The sequence below is a fragment of the Hypanus sabinus genome, chromosome 28 (genome assembly GCF_030144855.1).
Source record: "Hypanus sabinus isolate sHypSab1 chromosome 28, sHypSab1.hap1, whole genome shotgun sequence".
In the NCBI taxonomy this organism is placed as follows: domain Eukaryota; kingdom Metazoa; phylum Chordata; class Chondrichthyes; order Myliobatiformes; family Dasyatidae; genus Hypanus; species Hypanus sabinus.
Genome location: NC_082733.1, coordinates 45,742,642 through 45,762,849, shown reverse-complemented (window position 1 = coordinate 45,762,849; position 20,208 = coordinate 45,742,642). Strand labels below are relative to the sequence as shown.

Here is a 20,208-nt window from a genome sequence, read left to right as displayed (position 1 = left end):
GGGCTGTATGAGAGGCATTTGTATATGTTCTAGACTGCAGAGCCTTTAACTGTGCATAAGATGGTAGGTCCTGTCCAACCTGCTGGTGTTCTGATTTCCTAACAGGAGAGGTTGGGCTTCTCATTTCAAAGATCACCCCCAGCACTCCTTTCACTGGGTATGTGGGAAACAAGATCCTGACTGCGAAGAAGCACCTCAGGGACGTGTTCCGTGAGGGAGACCTTTACTTCAACACCGGCGATCTGATGCTGATGGATCACGACAACTTCATCTACTTCCAAGACCGAATTGGGGACACATTCAGGTCAGTGGGTCTGTGGCTCGGTGTGGGCTGGTGGGGACTCACAGGAACTGGGCACTGGTAGAGATTGGCAGTGACAAGTGGTATCCAGTGCAGGGCAGTGCGCCACAAGTCCACAGTCGGCTGGAGGCCCAGAGGCAGCCAGTCTTGAGGTTAGAAGCCTATGTATGTATGTGTGTGTGACTGTGTCTGTGTGTCTCTATGTGTGTGTGTTTTTGTGTCTCAATGTGTCTGTGTCTGTTTGCATGTGTGGGTTGCCTCCAGCACACCCTTAGGCTATGTGTCTTACCTCCTGAAGTTGAGTTGGTGTTAACCAAACAATGTCTTTCACTGTATGTTTCGATGATGTATGTTTTGATGATGTGGAGTACAAATTACATCAGGAGATGGAAAAGGCATGTCAGAAAGGCAATGTCATGATAATCGTTAGGAATTTTAACATGAACGTGGATTGGGAAAACCAGGCCTGTACTGGACCTCGAGAGAGAATTTGTAGAATGTCTAAAGGATGACTTTTTGGAACAGCTTGTTGTTGAGACTACTAAGGGAGGCTGTGCTGGATTGGGTGTTGTGCAATGATCTGGAGGTGATGAGAGAGCTTAAGATTAAGGAACCCTTAGGGAACAGTAATCACAATATGATCGAGTTCACTTTGAAATTTGAGAAGGAGAAACTAAATTCCAATGTGTCGGTATTTCAGTGGAATAAAGGAAACTAAAGTGGCATGAGAGGGGAACTGGCCAAAGCTAACTGGAAAGAGACATTATCAGGAAGGACAGCAGAGCAGAAATGGTTGGTGTTTCTGTGATAAATGAGGGAAGTACAAGACAGATATATTCCAAATAAGAAGACATTTTCGAATGGAAGGACACTACTGTGACTGACAATTGAAGTCAGAGCCAAAGTAAAAGCAAGAGAGAGGGCATACAAGGAAGCCAAAGTTAGTGGGAAGATAAAGGATTGGGAAGCTTTTAAAAATTTGTAGAAGAAAATGAAGAAGGTCATTAGGAAGGAAAAGATGGATTATGAAAGGAAGCTGATAACTAATATCAAAGAATATACTGAAAACTTTTTAAGTGTATAAAGGGTAAAAGAGAGTTGAGGGTAGATATGGGACCGATAGAAAATGACACTGCAGATATTGTAATCAGAGACACAGAGATGACAGAGGAACTGAATGCGTATTTTGCATCAGTCTGCACAGTGGAAGCCATCTTCAGTATATCGAACATTCAAGAGTGTCAGGAAAGTGAAGTTTGTGCAGTGAAAATTACGACTAAGATGGTGCTCAGGAATCTTAATTATCTGAGGGTGGATAAATCTGGACCTGATGGAATACACCCTCTGGTTCTAAAGAAAGAAGCTGGAGAGATTACAGAGGCATTAGCGATGATCTTTCAAGAATCAATTGATTTAGCATTGTAGCCGATGAACAGAAAATTGCAAATAGAACCTTAGAACATCATAGCACTGAAACAGGCCTTTTGGCCCTTCTTGGCTGTGCTGAACCATATTTCTGCCTAGTCCCACTGACCTGCACCTGGACCATATCCCAACACACACCTCTCCATGTACCTGCCCAAGTTTTTCTTAAATGTTAAAAGTGAACCGCATTTACCACTTCATCTGGCAGCTCATTCCACACTCCCACCACTCTCTGTGTGAAGAAGCTCCCCCAATGTTCCCTTTAAACTTTTCCTCCTTCACCCTTAACCCATGTCCTTGTGATTTTTTTTCTCCCCGGCCTCAGTGGAAAAAGCCTGCTTGCATTCACTCTATCTATACCCATCATAATTTTATACACCTCTATCAAATCTCATTCTCCTACACTCCAGGGAATAAAGTCCTAACCTATTCAACCTTTCTCTGTAGCTCAGTTTCTCAAGTCCCGGCAACATCCTTGTAAACCTTCTCTGCACTCTTTCAACCTTATTAATATCCTTTCTGTAATTTGGTGACCAAAACTGCACACAATACTCCAAATTCAGCCTCACCAACGCCTTATACAACCTCACCATAACATTCCAACTCTTAGACAGGTAGTCCCCGAGTTACAAACGTCTGACTTACGGACAACTCATACTTACGAGCTGAGGAAGGAGAACGCTGTCCGCCATTTTAAGTCAGACCGTGACACCGTCTGCCATTTTAAGTCGTTGCCGTTGACACTGTGTTGAGTGTTTAACTTTGTATTTGGCTTAAATTTTTCTTAGTAAAATTCACCCTGACCCCGCCCCCCTCATTCCAGTCGGCTGGTGGCGCAGTGAGATCAGCACTAGGCTGGAGAATGGAGGTTTCCGAGTTCAATCCAATGACAGATCGCTCCTGTGCTGGGTTGATGTTGATCCAGTGACTCCCGTACCATCCGTGCTGGGTTGATGTCGAGCTCGCAACTCGACCTCGTAAAAAAAACACTGCCACCTCCAGTTTAAATTCCCACGAGGAATATTGTGGAGGATCAAATACCCAAACCCTACACAGACCCCACTTGTCCCATTTAACCTGTCTCAGTGCGGACCCAGGGAATTCAGTGTGGTGGTCCTTAGGACCCAGTGGAGCTCGGGAGCCAGCGCACTTGGAACCTGCCGCACAGTGTTTCTGTTCCATTGACGGGAAGTGATCGTGATTGAAAATAAAGTGGAAATAATAAAGCGTTTGGAGAGATGTGAAACGCCATCGGTCATTGGAAAATCGTTAGGCTACAGTTGGTTAACGATCGGAACAATTTTAAAGGATAACGGATAAAGTGAGAATAATGGAGCATGTGAAAGGCCCTGCCCCGATGAAAGCTACAATTATTACTAAGCAACGCAGCGGTTTAATTATTGGAATACATATGTTTCTTAAGTGTTTCATATGCATAGAAAGGTAAAATATATACTATGTACTAAGATAAACGTTTGACTAACTGACGCTAAATAATACCGGATGTACTTGTTCCGACTTACGTACAAATCTGACTTAAAGACGGACTCAGGAACAGAACTCGTACGTAACCCGGGGACTGCGTGTACTCAATACTTTGATTTATAAAGGCCAATGTACCAGCACCTCTCTTCATGAACCTATCTACCTGTGACACCACTTTTAGGGAATTATGTATCTGTATTCCCAGATCCGTCTTTTCTACTGCACTCCTCAGTGCCCTACCTTTTACCTTGTATGTTCTACTATTGTTTGTCCTTCCAAAGTGCAATATCTCACACTTGTCTGTATTATACTCTATCTGCCATTTGCCAGCCTATTTTTCCAGCTGGTCCAAATCCCTCTGCAAGCTTTGAAAACCTTCCTCACTCCAATCTTTGTATCATCAGCAAATTTGCTGATCCAATTTATCACATTATCATCCAGATCATTGATATAGATGACAAATAACAATGGACCCAGCACTGATCCCTGTGGCATACCACTAGTCACAGGCCTCAACTCAGAGAAGCAAACTTCCACTACCACTTTTTCCATTGAGCCAATGTCTAATCCAATCCTAGCGACTGATGCTTCCTAACTAACCTCCCATGTGGGATCTTGTCAAAGGCCTTGCTGAAGTCCATGTAGACAACATCCACTGCCTTCCCTTCATCCACTTTCCTGGTAACTTCCTCGAAAAACTCTAATAGATTTGTTAAGCATGACCTACCATGCACAAAGCCATGTTGACTCTCCCTAATAAATCCCCGTCTATCCAAATACAGTACTTGGAGACCCTATCACTTAGTACTCATTCCAACAATATACCTACTACTGATGTCAAACTTACCAGCCTATAATTTCCTGATTACTTTTACATCCTTTTTTTAAACAACAGAACAATATGAGCTATCCTCCAATCCTCCGGCACCTCACCCGTGGATACTGACATTTTAAATATATCTGCTAGGGCCCCTGCAATTTCAACACTAGTCTCCTTCAAGGTCCGAGGGAATACTCTGTCAGATACTGGGGATTTATCTACTCTGATTTGCCTCAAGATAGCAAGCACCTCCTCCTCTTCAATCTGTATAGGTTCCATACCTCACTACTTGTTTGCCTTATTTCCATTGACTCCATGCCAGTGTCCTTAATAAATACAGACACAAAAAACCCATTTAATATCTCTCCCATTTCTTTTGGTTCCATACATAGCTGACCACTCTGATCTTCAAGAGGACCAATTTTATCCCTTACTATCGTTTTGCTCTTAATATACCTGTAGAAGCTCTTTTGATTATCCTTCACCTTGACTGCCAGAGCAACCTAATGTCCTCTTTTAGCCCTCCTGATTTCTTTTTGCACTTTTTATACTCTTCAAGCACCTTATTTGCTCCCTATTTCCTATACATGTCATACATCTCTCTTCTTTATCAGATTTCCAATATCCCTTGAGAACCAAGGTTCCTTATTCTTATTCACTTTGCCTTTAATCCTGACAGGAACATACAGACTCTGCACTCTCAAAATTTCTCCTTTGAAGGCCTCCCACTTACCAATCACATCCTTGCCAGAGAACAACCTGACCCAATCCACGCTTTTTAGATCCTTTCTCATTTCTTCAAATTTGGCCTTTTTCCAGTTTAGAACTTCAACCCGAGGGCCAGATCTATCTTTATTCATGATTAAGTTGAAACTAATGACGTTATGATCACTGGAACCAATGTGTTCCCGTACACACACTTCCGTCACTTGTCCTAATTCGTTTCCTAATAGGAGACCTAATATTGCATCCTCCCTAGTTGGTACCTCTATATATTGATTTAGAAAACTTTCCTGAACACATTTTTACAAACTCTAACCCATCTAGACCTTTAATAGTATGGGAGTCCCAATCAATATACGGAAAACTAAAATCCCCTACTATCACAACTTTGTTTCCTGCAGTTGTCTGCTATCTCTCTGCAGATTTGCTCCCTCCAATTCTCACTGACTATTGGGTGGTCTATAATACAACCCCATTAACGTGGTCATACCTTTCCTGTTTCTCAGCTCCACCCATATGGCCTCGGTAGACAATCCTAATTTGTCCTACCTGAGCGCTGCTGTAGCATTTTCCATGACTAACAATGCCAACCCCCACCACCACCCTTCATCCCTCTGCCTCTATCAAGTCTGAAACATCGAAACCCTGGAACTTTAAGCTGCCAGTTTCACTAATGGCTACAATGTCATAATTCCACCTGTCAATCCGCACCTTCAGCTCTTCTGCCTTCCCCACAATACTCCTCGCATTGAAATAGACACACCTCAGAAGATTATTGCCACCTCACACAACCCTTCTATTTGTGACTTTGCATGAACTTTTAACATCATTTATTTTCACCCCCACTCCACTATCTGCTCTGGCACTCTGGGTCCCATCCTCCTGCAAATCTAGTTTAAACCCACCCCACCAATAGCACTAACAAACCTCCCTGCAAGGATATTGGTCCCCTCATAGTTCAGGTGTAACACATCTCTCTTGTACAGGTCCCACCTGCCCCAGAGGTCCCAATGATCCTGAAATCTGAAACCTTGCCATCTATGCCAGTTCCTCAGTTATGTTACTCCACTACTTAAGAAGGGTGGGAGGCAGCAGAAAGGAAACTATAGACCTGTTAGCCTGACATCAGTGGTTGAGGAGTTGTTGGAATCGATTGTTATGGATGAGATTATGGATTACCTGGAGGCACATGACAAGTTAGGCCAAAGCCAGCATGGTTTCCTGAAAGGAAAATCCTGCTTGACAAAACTACTTTAAATTTTTGAGGAAACTACAAGCAGGGTAGACAAAGGAGATGCAGTAGCTGTGGTGTAAAGTACTTGGATTTTCAGAAGGCCTTTGACAAGGTGCCGCACATGAGGCTGCTTAGCAAGGTAAGAGCCCGTGGAATCACAGGGAAGTTACTAGCATGGTTGGAGCATTGGCTGATCGGCAGAAAACAGAGAGTGGGAATAAAGGGATCCTATTCTGGCTGCCTGTTACCAGTGGACTTCCACAGGGGTTGCTGTTGGGTCCACTGATTTTTACAATATATGTCAATGATTTGGACTGTGGGATTAATGGATTTGTGGCTAACTTTGCTGATGATGCAAAGATAGGTGGAGGAGCAGGTAGTGTTGAGGAAAAAGAGCCTGCAGAGAGACTTAGATTGTTTAGGGGAATGGGCAGAGAAGTGGCAAATGAAATACAATGTTGGAAAGTGCATGGTCATGCACTGTTGTGGGAGAAATAAATGGGCAAATTATTATTTAGATGGGGAGAGAATTCAAAATGCAGAGATGCAAAGGGACTTGGAAGTCCTTGTGCAGGATACCCTAAAGGTTAACCTCCAGGTTGAGTCGGTGGTGAAGAAGGCAAATGCAATGTTGGTATTCATTTCTAGAAATATAGAATATAAGAGCAGGGATGTGATGTTGAGGCTCTATAAGGCACTTGTGAGACCACACTTGGAGAATTGTGTGCAGTTTTAGGCTCCTTATTTTATAAAGGGTATACTGACATTGGAGAGCATTCAGAGAAGACTCACAAGAATTATTCCAGGAATGAAAGGGTTACTGTATGAGGAAGATCTGGCAGCTCTTGGGCTGTATTCCCTGGAGTTCAGGAGAATGAGGGGAGATCTCATAGAAACATTCTACAAGTTAAAAGGCCTGAACAGATTAGATATGGCAAAGTTATTTCCCATGGTAGGGGAGTCTAACACAAGAGGACTTCAGGATTGAGGGACGTCCATTTAGAACAAAGCTGCAGAGAAATTACTTTAGTCAGAGGGTGGTAAATCTGTGGACTTTGTTACCAGAAGCAGCTGTGGAAACCAAGTCATTGGGTGCATTTAAGGGAGAGATAGATAGGTTCTTGATTAGCTGGGGCATCAAAGGGTATGGGGTGAAGGCAGGGGAGTGGGGATGATAGCAAGAATTGGATCAGCCCATGATTGAGCAGACTTGATGGCCCTCCTACACTCTGACGATGAAGGAATGGGTCCATTACTTCAGCTGTATGTCCCGATGATGTATGTTTCAATGGTGTATATTTCACTCTATGTTTCACTGTATGTTTCGATGTATGTTTCAGTGTATGTTTGGTATATGTTTCGATGGTGTACGTTTCGATGGTGTATGTTTCACTTATGTTTCAATTATGTATGTTTCAATGGTGTATATTTCGCTATACGTTTTGATGGTGTATGTTTCACTGTATGTTTCAATGATGTCCGTTTCGATGATGTATGTTTCACTGTATGTTTCAATGGTGTATGTTTCGATGGTGTATATTTTACTATACATTTCAATGGTGTATGTTTCACTGTATGTTTGGTGTATATTTCACTGTATGTTTCGATGATGTCCGTCTTGATGGTGTATGTTTCGATGATGTATGTTTCACTGTATGTTTCGATGATGTCCATTTTGATGATGTATGTTTCACCGTATGTTTCAATCGTGTATGTTTTGATGGTGTATGCTTCACTATGTTTTGATGATGTGTATTTCACTGTATGTCTCGATGATGTTCGTTTTGATGATGTATGATTCACTGTATGTTTTGATGGTGTATGTTTCACTATGTTTCGATGATGTGTATTTCACTGTATGTCTCGATGTCCGTTTCGATTATGTATGTTTCACTGTATGTTTCAATGGTGTATATTTTGATATACGTTTCGATGGTGTATGTTTCACTGTATGTTTTGATGGTGTATGTTTCACTGTATGTTTCGATGGTGTATATTTTGCTATACGTTTCGATGGTGTATGTTTCACTGTATGTTTCGATGGTGTATGTTTCACTGTATGTTTCGATGGTGTATGTTTCACTGTATGTTTCGATGGTGTATGTTTCACTATACGTTTCGATTATGTATGTTTCACTGTATGTTTCGATGATGTCCTTTTCAATGGTGTATGTTTCACTGTATGTTTCGCTGATGTATGCTTCACTGTATGTTTCGGTGGCATATGTTTCACTATACGTTTCAATTATGTATGTTTCACTGTATGTTTTGATGATGTCCGTTTCGATGGTGTATGTTTCACCGTATGTTTCAATCGTGTATGTTTTGATGGTGTATGTTTCACTATGTTTTGATGATGTGTATTTCACTGTATGTCTCGATGTCCGTTTCGATTATGTATGTTTCACTGTATGTTTCAATGGTGTATATTTTGCTATACGTTTCGATGGTGTATGTTTCATTATGTTTCGATGATGTATGTTTCACTGTATGTTTCGATGATGTCCGTTTCGATGGTGTATATTTTGCTATACGTTTCGATGATGTATGTTTCACTGTATGTTTCAATGGTGTATGCTTCTCTGTATGTTTCGATGGTGTATGTTTCACTGTATGTTTCGATGATGTCCTTTTCAATGGTGTATGTTTCACTGTATGTTTCGATGATGTATGCTTCACTGTATGTTTCGATGGCGTATGTTTCACTATACGTTTCAATTATGTATGTTTCACTGTATGTTTTGATGATGTCCGTTTCGATGGTGTATGTTTCACTATGTTTCGATGATGTCCATTTCGGTGATGTATGTTTCACTGTTTCAATGATGTCCTTTTCAATGGTGTATGTTTCACTATGTTTCGATGATGTATGCTTCACTGTATGTTTCGATGGCGTATGTTTCACTATACTTTTCAATTATGTATGTTTCACTATGTTTTGATGATGTCCATTTCGATGGTGTATGTTTCACTGTATGTTTTGATTATGTCCATTTCTATGGTGTATGTTTCACTGTATTTTTGATGATGTCCATTTCGATGATGTATGTTTCACTGTATATTTGGTATAAATTTCACTATGTTTCGATTATGTACGTTTCGATGGTGTATGTTTCACTGTATGTTTTGATGATGTCTGTTTCGATGATGTATGTTTCACTGTATGTTTGGTGTATATTTCACTGTTTCGATTATGTACGTTTCGATGGTGTATGTTCCACTGTATGTTTTGATGATATCCATTTCGATGATGTATGTTTCACTGTATGTTTTGATTATATCCATTTCAATGATGTATGTTTCACAGTATGTTTCAATGATGTATGCTTCAATGTATGTTTCGATGATGTCCGTTTCGATGGTGTATGTTTCACTGTATGTTTTGATGATGTCCGTTTCGATGGTGTATGTTTCACTGTATGTTTTGATGATGTCCGTTTGGATGGTGTATGTTTCACTGTATGTTTCGATGATGTCTGTTTCAATGATGTATGTTTCACTGTATGTTTGGTGTATATTTCACTGTATGTTTCGATGATGTCTGTTTCAATGATGTATGTTTCACTGTATGTTTGGTGTATATTTCACTGTATGTTTCGATGACGTCCGTCTCGATGGTGTATGTTTCAATGATGTATGTTTCACTGTATGTTTCACAGTATGTTTCGATGATGTCCGTTTCAATGATGTATGTTTCACTGATGTATGTTTCACTGTATGTTTCGATGGTGTACGTTTCTATGGTGTATGTTTCACAGTATGTTTCAATGATGTCCATTTCGATGATGTCCGTTTCAATGATGTATGTTTCACTGTATGTTTGGTGTATATTTCACTGTATGTTTCGATGATGTCCGTCTTGATGGTGTATGTTTCATTATGTTTCGATGATGTATGTTTCACTGTATGTTTCGATGATGTATGTTTCACTGTATGTTTCGATGATGTCCATTTCGATGGTGTATGTTTTGATGATGTATGTTTCACTGTATGTTTCGATGATGTCCATTTCGATGATGTATGTTTCACCGTATGTTTCAATCGTGTATGTTTTGATGGTGTATGTTTCATTATGTTTGATGGTGTATGTTTCATTATGTTTGATGGTGTATGTTTCATTATGTTTCGATGGTGTATGTTTCACTGTATGTTTCGATAGTGTATATTTTGCTATACGTTTCGATGGTGTATGTTTCACTGTATGTTTCGATGGTGTATGTTTCACTGTATGTTTCGATGATGTATGTTTCACTGTATGTTTCGATGATGTCCATTTCGATGGTGTATGTTTTGATGATGTATGTTTCACTGTATGTTTCGATGATGTCCGTTTCAATGGTGTATGTTTCACTGTATGTTTCGATGGTGTATATTTTGCTATACGTTTCGATGGTGTATATTTTGCTATACGTTTCGATGGTGTATATTTTGCTATACGTTTCGATGGTGTATATTTCACTGTATGTTTCGATGATGTATGCTTCTCTGTATGTTTCGATGGTGTATGTTTCACTATACGTTTCGATTATGTATGTTTCGATGATGTCCGTTTCAATGATGTATGTTTCACTGTTTCGATGATGTCCGTTTCAATGATGTATGTTTCACTGTTTCGATGATGTCCTTTTCAATGGTGTATGTTTCACTGTATGTTTCGCTGATGTATGCTTCACTGTATGTTTCGATGGCGTATGTTTCACTATACGTTTCAATTATGTATGTTTCACTGTATGTTTTGATGATGTCCGTTTCGATGGTGTATGTTTCACTGTATTTTTGATGATGTCCATTTCGATGATGTATGTTTCACTGTATGTTTGGTATAAATTTCACTATGTTTCGATTATGTACGTTTCTATGGTGTATGTTTCACGGTATGTTTCGATGATGTATGTTTCACTGTATGTTTCGATGTATGTTTTACTGTATGTTTGGTGTATATTTCACTGTTTCGATTATGTACGTTTCGATGGTGTATGTTCCACTGTATGTTTCGATGATGTCCATTTCAATGATGTATGTTTCACTGTATGTTTGGTGTATATTTCACTGTATGTTTCGATGATGTACGTTTCTATGGTGTATGTTTCACTGTATGTCTCGATGTCCATCTCGATGGTGTATGTTTCACTGTATGTTTCAATGTATGTTTCGATGGTGTATGTTTCACTGTATGTTTTGATGATGTCCGTTTCAATGGTGTATATTTCACTGTATGTTTTGATGATGTCCATTTTGATTATGTATGTTTCACTGTATGTTTCGATGATGTATGTTTCACTGTATGTTTCGATGATGTCCGTTTCGATGGTGTATGTTTCACTGTATGTTTCACTGTATGTTTCGATGATGTATGTTTCACTGTATGTTTCGATGATGTCCATTTCGATGGTGGACATTTCACTGTACACGTGACAAATAAGTAAATTGATCTGATCTGATGTGGCTAAAACCTGCTCACTCAAATCTGACTGTCACCTTTTGGGAAGTCTGTGTGTTAGTGGGAAATAAATGAAATGAAGTAACTGTTCTGTGATTTCAGATGGAAAGGGGAGAACGTGGCCACCACTGAGGTGGCTGATGTGCTGTCCACACTGGACTTTGTCCAGAATGTCTGTGTGTACGGAGTGACTGTGCCAGGTGAGTGTTCCTAACCTGTGTCTGGGAATCCCTGGAGCCTCTGCTTAGGAAAACTGTAACCTCATCTCAAATTCCCTTGGCCAAGATGCTGGAAATAGGGCACCTTGATATCTGCTTCAGAATTCAGTGTCAGAGCATTAATTTCTTGTCTCAGCCACCTAGGTGATTCCCAATGCTGGTGGTCTCCATGTGCAATGATCTTCCAGAGATATATCTTCTTTTCGGCCTGGGTTCCTACTCTGAACTGGTACTCCTGGTGAAACACTGTTCCTGCCTGCAGCCCTTTGAACCCTTTAAGATTCTGTAAATGAGAATAAAAGAACCTGCAGCTGATGAAAATCTGAAAGCAGAAATGGGCGGGACAGGAATATAGTGCTGAAAACAGAGTGAGCCATGTTCTTGCTGAATGGCGAGGCAGTTGTTGAAGGCTCCTGTCTTTAGGTAGCGTCTGTGGAGAGAGAAGCTGTTAATGTTTCGATTTCCCCGCCAAAATATTTTCCTCCTTACTGAACCATGGCTTCTGCCCACAATATAGATGGAACCCTAGACCTCATTATTCTGCTCATCAGTGCTCCCACCTCCCCACAGACAGAGCACAATAAGGACCCTCTGTTCTTCACCTTTAATCTTGTCAGCCTCCGCATTCAACCGATTACCCTTCACAGGTTCCTCCACCAACAGATACACAATTCCCACCTCTCCCTGCTCAGCATTTTGAGGGGATTGGCCTCTGCAATTTCCTGGTCTTCTATCCCCACCATATAGAATTCCTTCTTTTCACCTCTTCCCACTGTCTCTCCAAGTGAGCCGGAGATTCTCCGGCATGCCCCCCCCCCCCCCCACCACGGTCTAATGTACTGCACCTCATGGGGGCTCCCCTACATCAGAGAGACCAGACACAGACTGGGCCACTTTGTGGGGAGCTTGTGTCCAGTCCACAGGAGAGACTGGATGTTTACGTTCCCACCACACTCCAGCCCATCAGTCAGTGACCCTCCAGCACTGTCAGACCAAACCCAACACAGGCTGGAGGGACAACTCCTTATCTGCTGCTTGCAGGGTTCAATACTGAATTCTCCAGTCTCAGAAAGCTTTGTTGGTGTCACCCCTGCTGCTGCTCCTCCCTCCCCACTTTGTACATTCTGGCACCTCCCAGGGAGGCCAATGACAGAAGGTCACCATGTAAGCAGTGTGAAACGGACAATGGAGCCATTACTTCAGCCTGCACAGTCCTCCCCCTCGTCCCCACACGGCTCTCCCACACCTCCTCTGCCAGTCAGACTGTTTTTTTAAATTTCTTGACTTTCTTTGGTCCTCCAGAGCTGAATTCTAAATGTTTCCAATCCTCATATCTATGGTAACTTTATAACTGCCAGCTTTGGTTTAAACACTATTTGTAATTTCTCTTGTCAGACACATTTGGACTGTTTCTCCTGTTGGGCTCCTGTGCCTAAAATGTAAATATTCTTTGCAACTTCAACATAAATTTTTTAAAATGCTGACCATTGCCTGTGTAGCATCACAGTTCCCCCAATAAACCACACCCTCATAAATTCATTCTTCCTTTGACTTGATCTAAGAACTTTGAACATTCCTAATCAGAATCAGTGTGAAGTTAGTTATAGCATGGATAAAGGCCCTTTGGCCCATACATGTCCGTGCCGACCAAGATGTACATTTCAGGTGATCTCATTTCCCGGCAACCCCTCTGGACTCCTGTCATCTACATACTTCATAACTGCATCTAATGTATCTGCCTCAACATCCGTTGTATTTTTTTTAAAGTTACTCTTCAGGCTGTTACTAAACCTTTCACCTCTAACCTTATAACAATATCCTGTTGCTTTCAACTCCCCTACCCTGGTAAAAAGACCACTGGCCCTGTCGACGCTCCAGTAACAATGTTCTTTCTATTCTACTACCAACAGTGCCCTCTAAAGACCTTTCACTACATTACGCCACTCTTGTACAAAACTAGATTCAAAATAACATTTTCTCATCTGAGAGTGTGGAATGAGTTGCCAGCAGGTGGAAGAAGAGGGTTCAAGTTCAACAATTTAAGAGCAGTTTGGATAGGTACATGGATGGGAGGGGTATGGTCCACGTGCAGGTGAATGGTACTCGGCAATTTAATAGTTTGACATGGACGAAATCGGCTAAATAGCCTGTTTCTATGTTGTAGTGTTCTCTGACTGTGACTCCTGTTGATGTATTTAATTAGAGAAGCACAATGTAATGTTCGATGAGTACATAGTTGATCAGTTAAAGTGTCTCATAATAGACAGGATTGACCCTGGTCCACGCACTCTTATTTCCAGTATTCCTTGCTTTCGTTTGGTGGTCCAGGTATGTAACCAGTTCATTGCTTCTGCTATTTCCTCCTTGTCAGCTTGTCTTAAATTGTTTCTCATTCAGCATTATGATCTAACAACTCAACATAATTTCAATAGACAATAGACAGTAAGTGCAGGAGTAGGCCATTTGGCCCTTCTAGCCAGCACCGCAATCATGGCTGATCATACACAATCAGTACCCCGTTCCTGCCCTCTCCCCATATCCCTTGACCCTGCTATCTATCAGAGCTCTATCTAACTCTCTCTTGAATGCATCCAGAGACTTGGCCTCCACTGCCTTCTGGGACAGAGCATTCCACATATCCACCACTCTCTGGGTGAAAAAGTTTTTCCGCATCTCTGTTTTAAATGGCCTACCCCTTATTCTTAAACTGTGGCCTCTAGTTCTGGACTCACCCATCAGCGGGAACATGCTTCCTGCCTCCAGTGTGTCCAATCCCTTAATAATCTTATATGTTTCAATCAGATCCCCTCTCATCCTTCTAAATTCCAGTGTATACAAGCCCAGTCGCTCCAATCTTTCAACTTATGACAGTTCTGCCATTCTGGGAATTAACCTTGTGAACCTACGCTGCACTCCCTCAATAGCAAGAATGCCCTTCCTGAAATTTGGAGACCAAAACTACACACAGTACTCCAGGTGGGGTCTCACCAGGGCCCTGTACAGCTGCAGAAGGACCTCTTTACTCCTATTTACCTCTTTACTCCTCTTGATATAAAGGCCAGCATGCCATTAGCTTTCTTCACTGCCTGCTGTACCTGCATGCTTGCTTTCATTGACTGATGTACAATAACACCTAGATCTTGTTGTACTTCCCCTTTTCCTAACTTGACTCCATTTAGATAGTAATCTGCCTTCCTGTTCTTGCCACCAAAGTGGATAACCTCACATTTATCCACATTAAACTGCATCGGCCATACATTTGCCCACTCACCCAACCTGTCCAAGTCACCCTGCATTCTCATAACATCCTCCTGACATTTCACACCGCCACCCAGCTTTGTGTCATCAGCAAATTTGCTAATGTTACTTTTAATCCCTTCATCTAAATCATTAATGTATATTGTAAACAGCTGCGGTCCCAGCACCGAACCTTGCGGTACCCCACTGGTCACAGCCTGCCATTCTGAAAGGGACCCGTTAATTGCTACTCTTTGTTTCCTGTCAGCCAGCCAATTTTCAATCCATGTCAGTACTCTGCCCCCAATACCATGTGCCCTAATTTTGCCCACTAATCTCCTATGTGGGACTTTATCAAAAGCTTTCTGGAAGTCCAGGTACACTCCATCCACTGGCTCTCCCTTGTCCATTTTCATAGTTACATCCTCAAAAAAACTCCAGAAGATTAGTCAAGCATGATTTTCCCTTCATAAATCCATGCTGACTCGGACTGATCCTTCTACTGCTATCCAAATGTGTCGTAATTTCCTCTTTTATAATTGACTCCAGCATCTTTCCCACCACTGACATCAGGCTAACCAGTCTATAATTCCCTGTTTTCTCTCTCCCTCCTTTCTTGAAAAGTGGGACAACATTAGCCACCCTCCAATCAGCAGGAACTGTTCCTGAATCTGTAGAACATTGAAAAATGATTACCAATGTGTCCAATTTCTCTCCACGCTATGGACCTTCTTCCATATTCACAACTCTATGACCTTTCCTGTTTGCCTCTGATTCCTAAATATTGAATACCTGGGACATCCCACAGTTGTGTTTGTACCCATTTGTATCTCAGTGCTTTTAATTAATTTTCCTTGTTTTGAAAGTAGGGCTGGGCAACATTAGATCTCCAGCTCCTCGGACTCAGAGACAGTTCCCAAGTCCAGTCAGATTCTCCTCTGCCAAGCCTCAAATACTATATGTAGCATAGCAATAGTGGCTATGGTAACCAGCAGCACTTTGACCTTTGACATGACCAACCTCACACCAAGTGACAGAGGCGCTCTCAAGCTAATCCTATATTTTAATTCTGAGTGTTTCCGTATCTATTACCATTCGAAGGATGGTGGACGTGTTGTCACTGTGCACAGGGCTCGGCTCTACGCTGTCAGAGAAACATTTCTGGGTGCTTCATCCTGGTATCCATTCCCTGCAGGGCACGAGGGGAGAATTGGAATGGCTGCAATCCAGCTGCAAGCTGGGGTGGACTGGGATGGAGAACAGCTGTATGAACACGTTGTAACCCACCTGCCGAGTTACGCTCGCCCGCGCTTCCTGAGGCAACAGGTGAGGGAGGCTCCAGCCCTGTGCGCTCTGTGTTTGTCAATGACGTTTCCCAATGAGCTGGACTAGACCAGGTACCAGAGCCTGTTTGAGTCATCAGCATGTCTCTCTCCCCGCCGACTTCACCCATGGCCCTGCTCCCACTTGTCTCAGTGTCTGTCGTTTCTACTACTGTGGGCTGAAGCTGATCCAGTCTCTGGTGTGAGCAGTCAGCCGTTGTAAGAAAGGTGGATGAGCTTAGAGCATGGATTGATACCTGGAAATATGTTGTAGCTATTAGTGAAACATGGTTGCAGGAAGGGTGTGATTGGCAACTAAATATTCCTGGATTTAGTTGTTTCAGGTGTGATAGAATCGGAGGGGCCAGAGGAGGAGGTGTTGCATTGCTTGTCGGAGAAAATATTACAGCGGTGCTCTGGCAGGATAGATTAGAGGGCTCGTCTAGGGAGGCCATTTGGGTGGAATTGAGGAATGGGAAAGGTGCAGTAACACTTACAGGGGTGTATTATAGACCATCTAATGGGGAGCGAGAATTGGAGGAGCAAATTTGTAAGGAGATAGCAGATATTTGTAGTAAACACAAGGTTGTGATTGTGGGAGATTTTAATCTTCCACACATAGACTGAGAAGCCCATTCTTTAAAAGGACTGGATGGTTTGGAGTTTGTAAACTGTGTGCAGGATAGTTTTTGCAGCAATACATAGAGGTACTGACTAGAGAAGGGGCAGTGTTGGATCTCCTGTTAGGGAATGAGATAGCTCAGGTGACGGACGTATATGTTGGGGAGCTCTTCGGGTCCAGTGATCACAATACCATTAGTTTCAATATAATTGTGGAGAAGGATAGGACTGGACTCAGGGTTGAGATTTTTGATTGGAGAAAGGCTAACTTTGAGGAGATGCGAAAGGATTTAGAAGGAGTGGATTGGGACAATTTGTTTTATGGGAAGGATGTAATCGAGAAATGGAAGTCATTTAGAGGTGAAATTTTGAGGGTACAGAATCTTTATGTTCCTGTTAGGTTGAAAGGAAAGGTTAAAAGTTTGAGAGAGCCATGGTTTTCAAGGGATATTGGAAACTTGGTTCGGAAAAAGAGGGAGATCTACAATAAATATAGGCAGCATGGAGTAAATGAGGTGTTTGAGGAATATAAAGAATGTAAAAAGAATCTTGAGAAAGAAATTAGAAAAGCTAAAAGAAGATATGAGGTTGCTTTGGCAAGTAAGGTGAAAATAAATCCGAAGGGTTTCTACAGTTATATTAATAGCAAAAGGATAGTGAGAGATAAAATTGGTCCTTTAGAGAATCAGAGTGGACAGCTATGTGTGGAGCCGAAAGGGATGGGGGAGATTTTGAACAATTTCTTGGGTATTTACTAAGGAGGAGAATATTGAATTGTGTAAGGTAAGGGAAACAAGTAGGGAAGTTATGGAAACTATGACAATTAAAGAGGAGGAATTACTGGCACTTTTAAGGAATATAAAAGTGGATAAATCTCCAGATCCTTACATGATATTCCCTAGGACCTTGAGGAAAGTTGGTGTAGAAATAGCAGGGGATCTGACAGAAATATTTCAAATGTCATTAGAAATGGGGATGGTGCTGGAGGATTGGCATATTGCTCACGTAGTTCCATTGTTTAAAAAGGGTTCTCAGAGTAAACCTAGCAATTATAGGCCTGTCAGTTTGACGTCAGTGGTGGGTAAATTAATGGAAAGTATTCTTAGAGTTGGTATATATAATTATCTGGATAGACGGGGTCCGATTAGGAATAGTCAGCATTAGGGTTAGGGTCTTGTTTGACAATCCTTACTGAATTTTTTGAAGAGGTTACGATTAAAGTTGATGAAGGTAAAGCAGTGGATATTGTCTATATGGACCAGTAAAGCCTTCGACAAGGTTCTGCATGGAAGGTTAGTTAAGAAGGTTCAATCGTTAGGTATTAATATTGAAGTAGTAAAATGGATTCAACAGTGGCTAGATGGGAGATGCCAGAGAGTAGTGGTAGATAACTGTTTGTCAGGTTGGAGGCCGGTGACTAGTGGTGTGCCTCAGGGATCTGTACTGGGTCCAATGTTGTTTGTCATATACATTAATGATCTGAATGATGGGGTGGTAAATTGGATTAGTAAGTATGCAGATGATACTAAGGTAGGTGGTGTTGTGGATAATGAAGTAGGTTTTCAAAGCTTGCAGACAGATTTAGGCCAGTTAGAAGAGTGGGCTGAACAATGGCAGATGGAATTTAATGCTGATAAGTGTGAGGTGCTACATTTTAGTAGGAATAATCCAAATAGGACATACATCGTAAATGGCAGGGCATTGAAGAATGCAGAAGAACAGAGTGATCTCGGAATAATGGTGCATAGTTCCCTGAAGGTGGAATCTCATGTGGATAGGGTGGTGAAGAAAGCTTTTGGTATGCTGGCCTTTATAAATCAGAGCATTGAGTATAGGAGTTGGGATGTAATGTTAAAATTGTATAAGGCATTGGTAAGGCCAAATTTGGAATATTGTGTACAGTTCTGGTCACTGAATTATGGGAAAGATGTCAACAAAATAGAGAGAGTACAGAGAAGATTTACTAGAATGTTACCTGGGTTTCAGCACCTAAGTTACAAGGAAAGGCTGAACAAGTTAGGTCTTTATTCTTTGGAGCGTAGAAGGTTGAGGGGGGACTTGATAGAGGTATTTAAAATAATGAGGGGGATAGAGAGAGTTGACGTGGATAGGCTTTTTCCATTGAGAGAAGGGGAGATTCAATCAAGAGGACATGATTTGAGAGTTAAGGGACAAAAGTTTAAGGGTAACACGAGGGGAAATTTCTTTACTCAGAGAGTGGTAGCTGTGTGGAATGAGCTTCCAGTAGAAGTGGTAGAGACAGGTTCGGTATTGTCATTTAAAGTAAAATTGGATAGGTATATGGACAGGAAAGGAGTGGAGGGTTATGGGCTGAGTGCAGGCCAATGGAACTAGGTGAGTGTAAGCGTCAGCATGGACTAGAAGGGCTGAGATGGCCTTTTTCCATGCTGTAATTGTTATATGGTTGTATGGTCAATGGCTGCAGGAGGAGAGACACCATGGCAGGATGTGGACTGGTGCTGAAGGGCTCAGAACTGGGGAGGGTTCGTTGTCCTGGGACAAGATGGGGTACAGTGAAGGTGGTTTGAGGGTCAGTTGTCCTGGGACAAGGTGGGGTACAGTGAAGGTGGTTTGAGGGTCAGTTGTCCTGGGACAAGGCGGGGTACAGTGAAGGTGCTGTTTGTCCCAGTGTAGTGCAGGTAACCACACTGTTCCCTCAACGCCGCATGGCTGTGCAGCCAAGCAGTAACTGCAATGCTTCCCAGCACATAGCCGTTGTGAGAGGGAACATTGGTAAAAATGTTATTTCCTTTCAGGGAGCAATAGAAACGACAGGAACATTTAAATACTATAAGGTCACTCTGACAAAGGAAGGATTTAACCCGGCGACAGTCAAGGATGCGCTCTTCATCCTTGATGACAAGAGAAGAGCTTATGTGCCAATGGACGAGGAAATCTATCAGTCTGTCATCAACAACCTAATCAGACTGTAAGCACAGCTGGGTCAGGGTGTGCTAAGTTGGGCAACCATCGAGATTTTGGGTGTTTTACTGGTTTCCAGGTTCTACAATGACTCTGGATCATCTTTTTGATGAAAGATGATGGCACGGACTAGGAGGGCCAAGATGGCCTGTTTCCGTGCTGTGATTGTTATATGGTTATATGGTTATAAGATGCTGTAGTCATGAATCAGTTTCACAGAACAAATGTTGAATCAAACTTTTATATAATAATGGAAATTAATATTTCTGTAAAAGGACAGGAAAGTACAACTAATAAAAATAAATTACTAGATGTGTTTAAAAAGGTCTTTGAAATTGTATCCTTTGCAACAGCAGAATGTTCCATGACCCAGAAACTTAAGCCTCAGATATCCACTGATTTGGTGTGTGGGGAGAAATCCCCGATGAGCTCCCCTCCC

At 41.8% G+C, this 20,208-nt stretch overlaps 1 protein-coding gene across 1 annotated transcript in view; it reads left to right on the top strand.

Moving 5' to 3' along the window:
* Positions 1-20,046, top strand: part of LOC132382678 (long-chain fatty acid transport protein 2-like) — a 48,180-nt gene extending 28,134 nt beyond the window's left edge. The window contains exons 7-10 of the mRNA XM_059953139.1: positions 106-304; positions 11,531-11,628; positions 16,079-16,209; positions 19,604-20,046. Of these exons, the coding sequence (XP_059809122.1) occupies positions 106-304; positions 11,531-11,628; positions 16,079-16,209; positions 19,604-19,780 (605 nt within the window). The 3' untranslated portion in view covers positions 19,781-20,046. The remainder of the gene's footprint in view (positions 1-105; positions 305-11,530; positions 11,629-16,078; positions 16,210-19,603) is intronic.
* Positions 20,047-20,208: the final 162 nt, after the last annotated feature.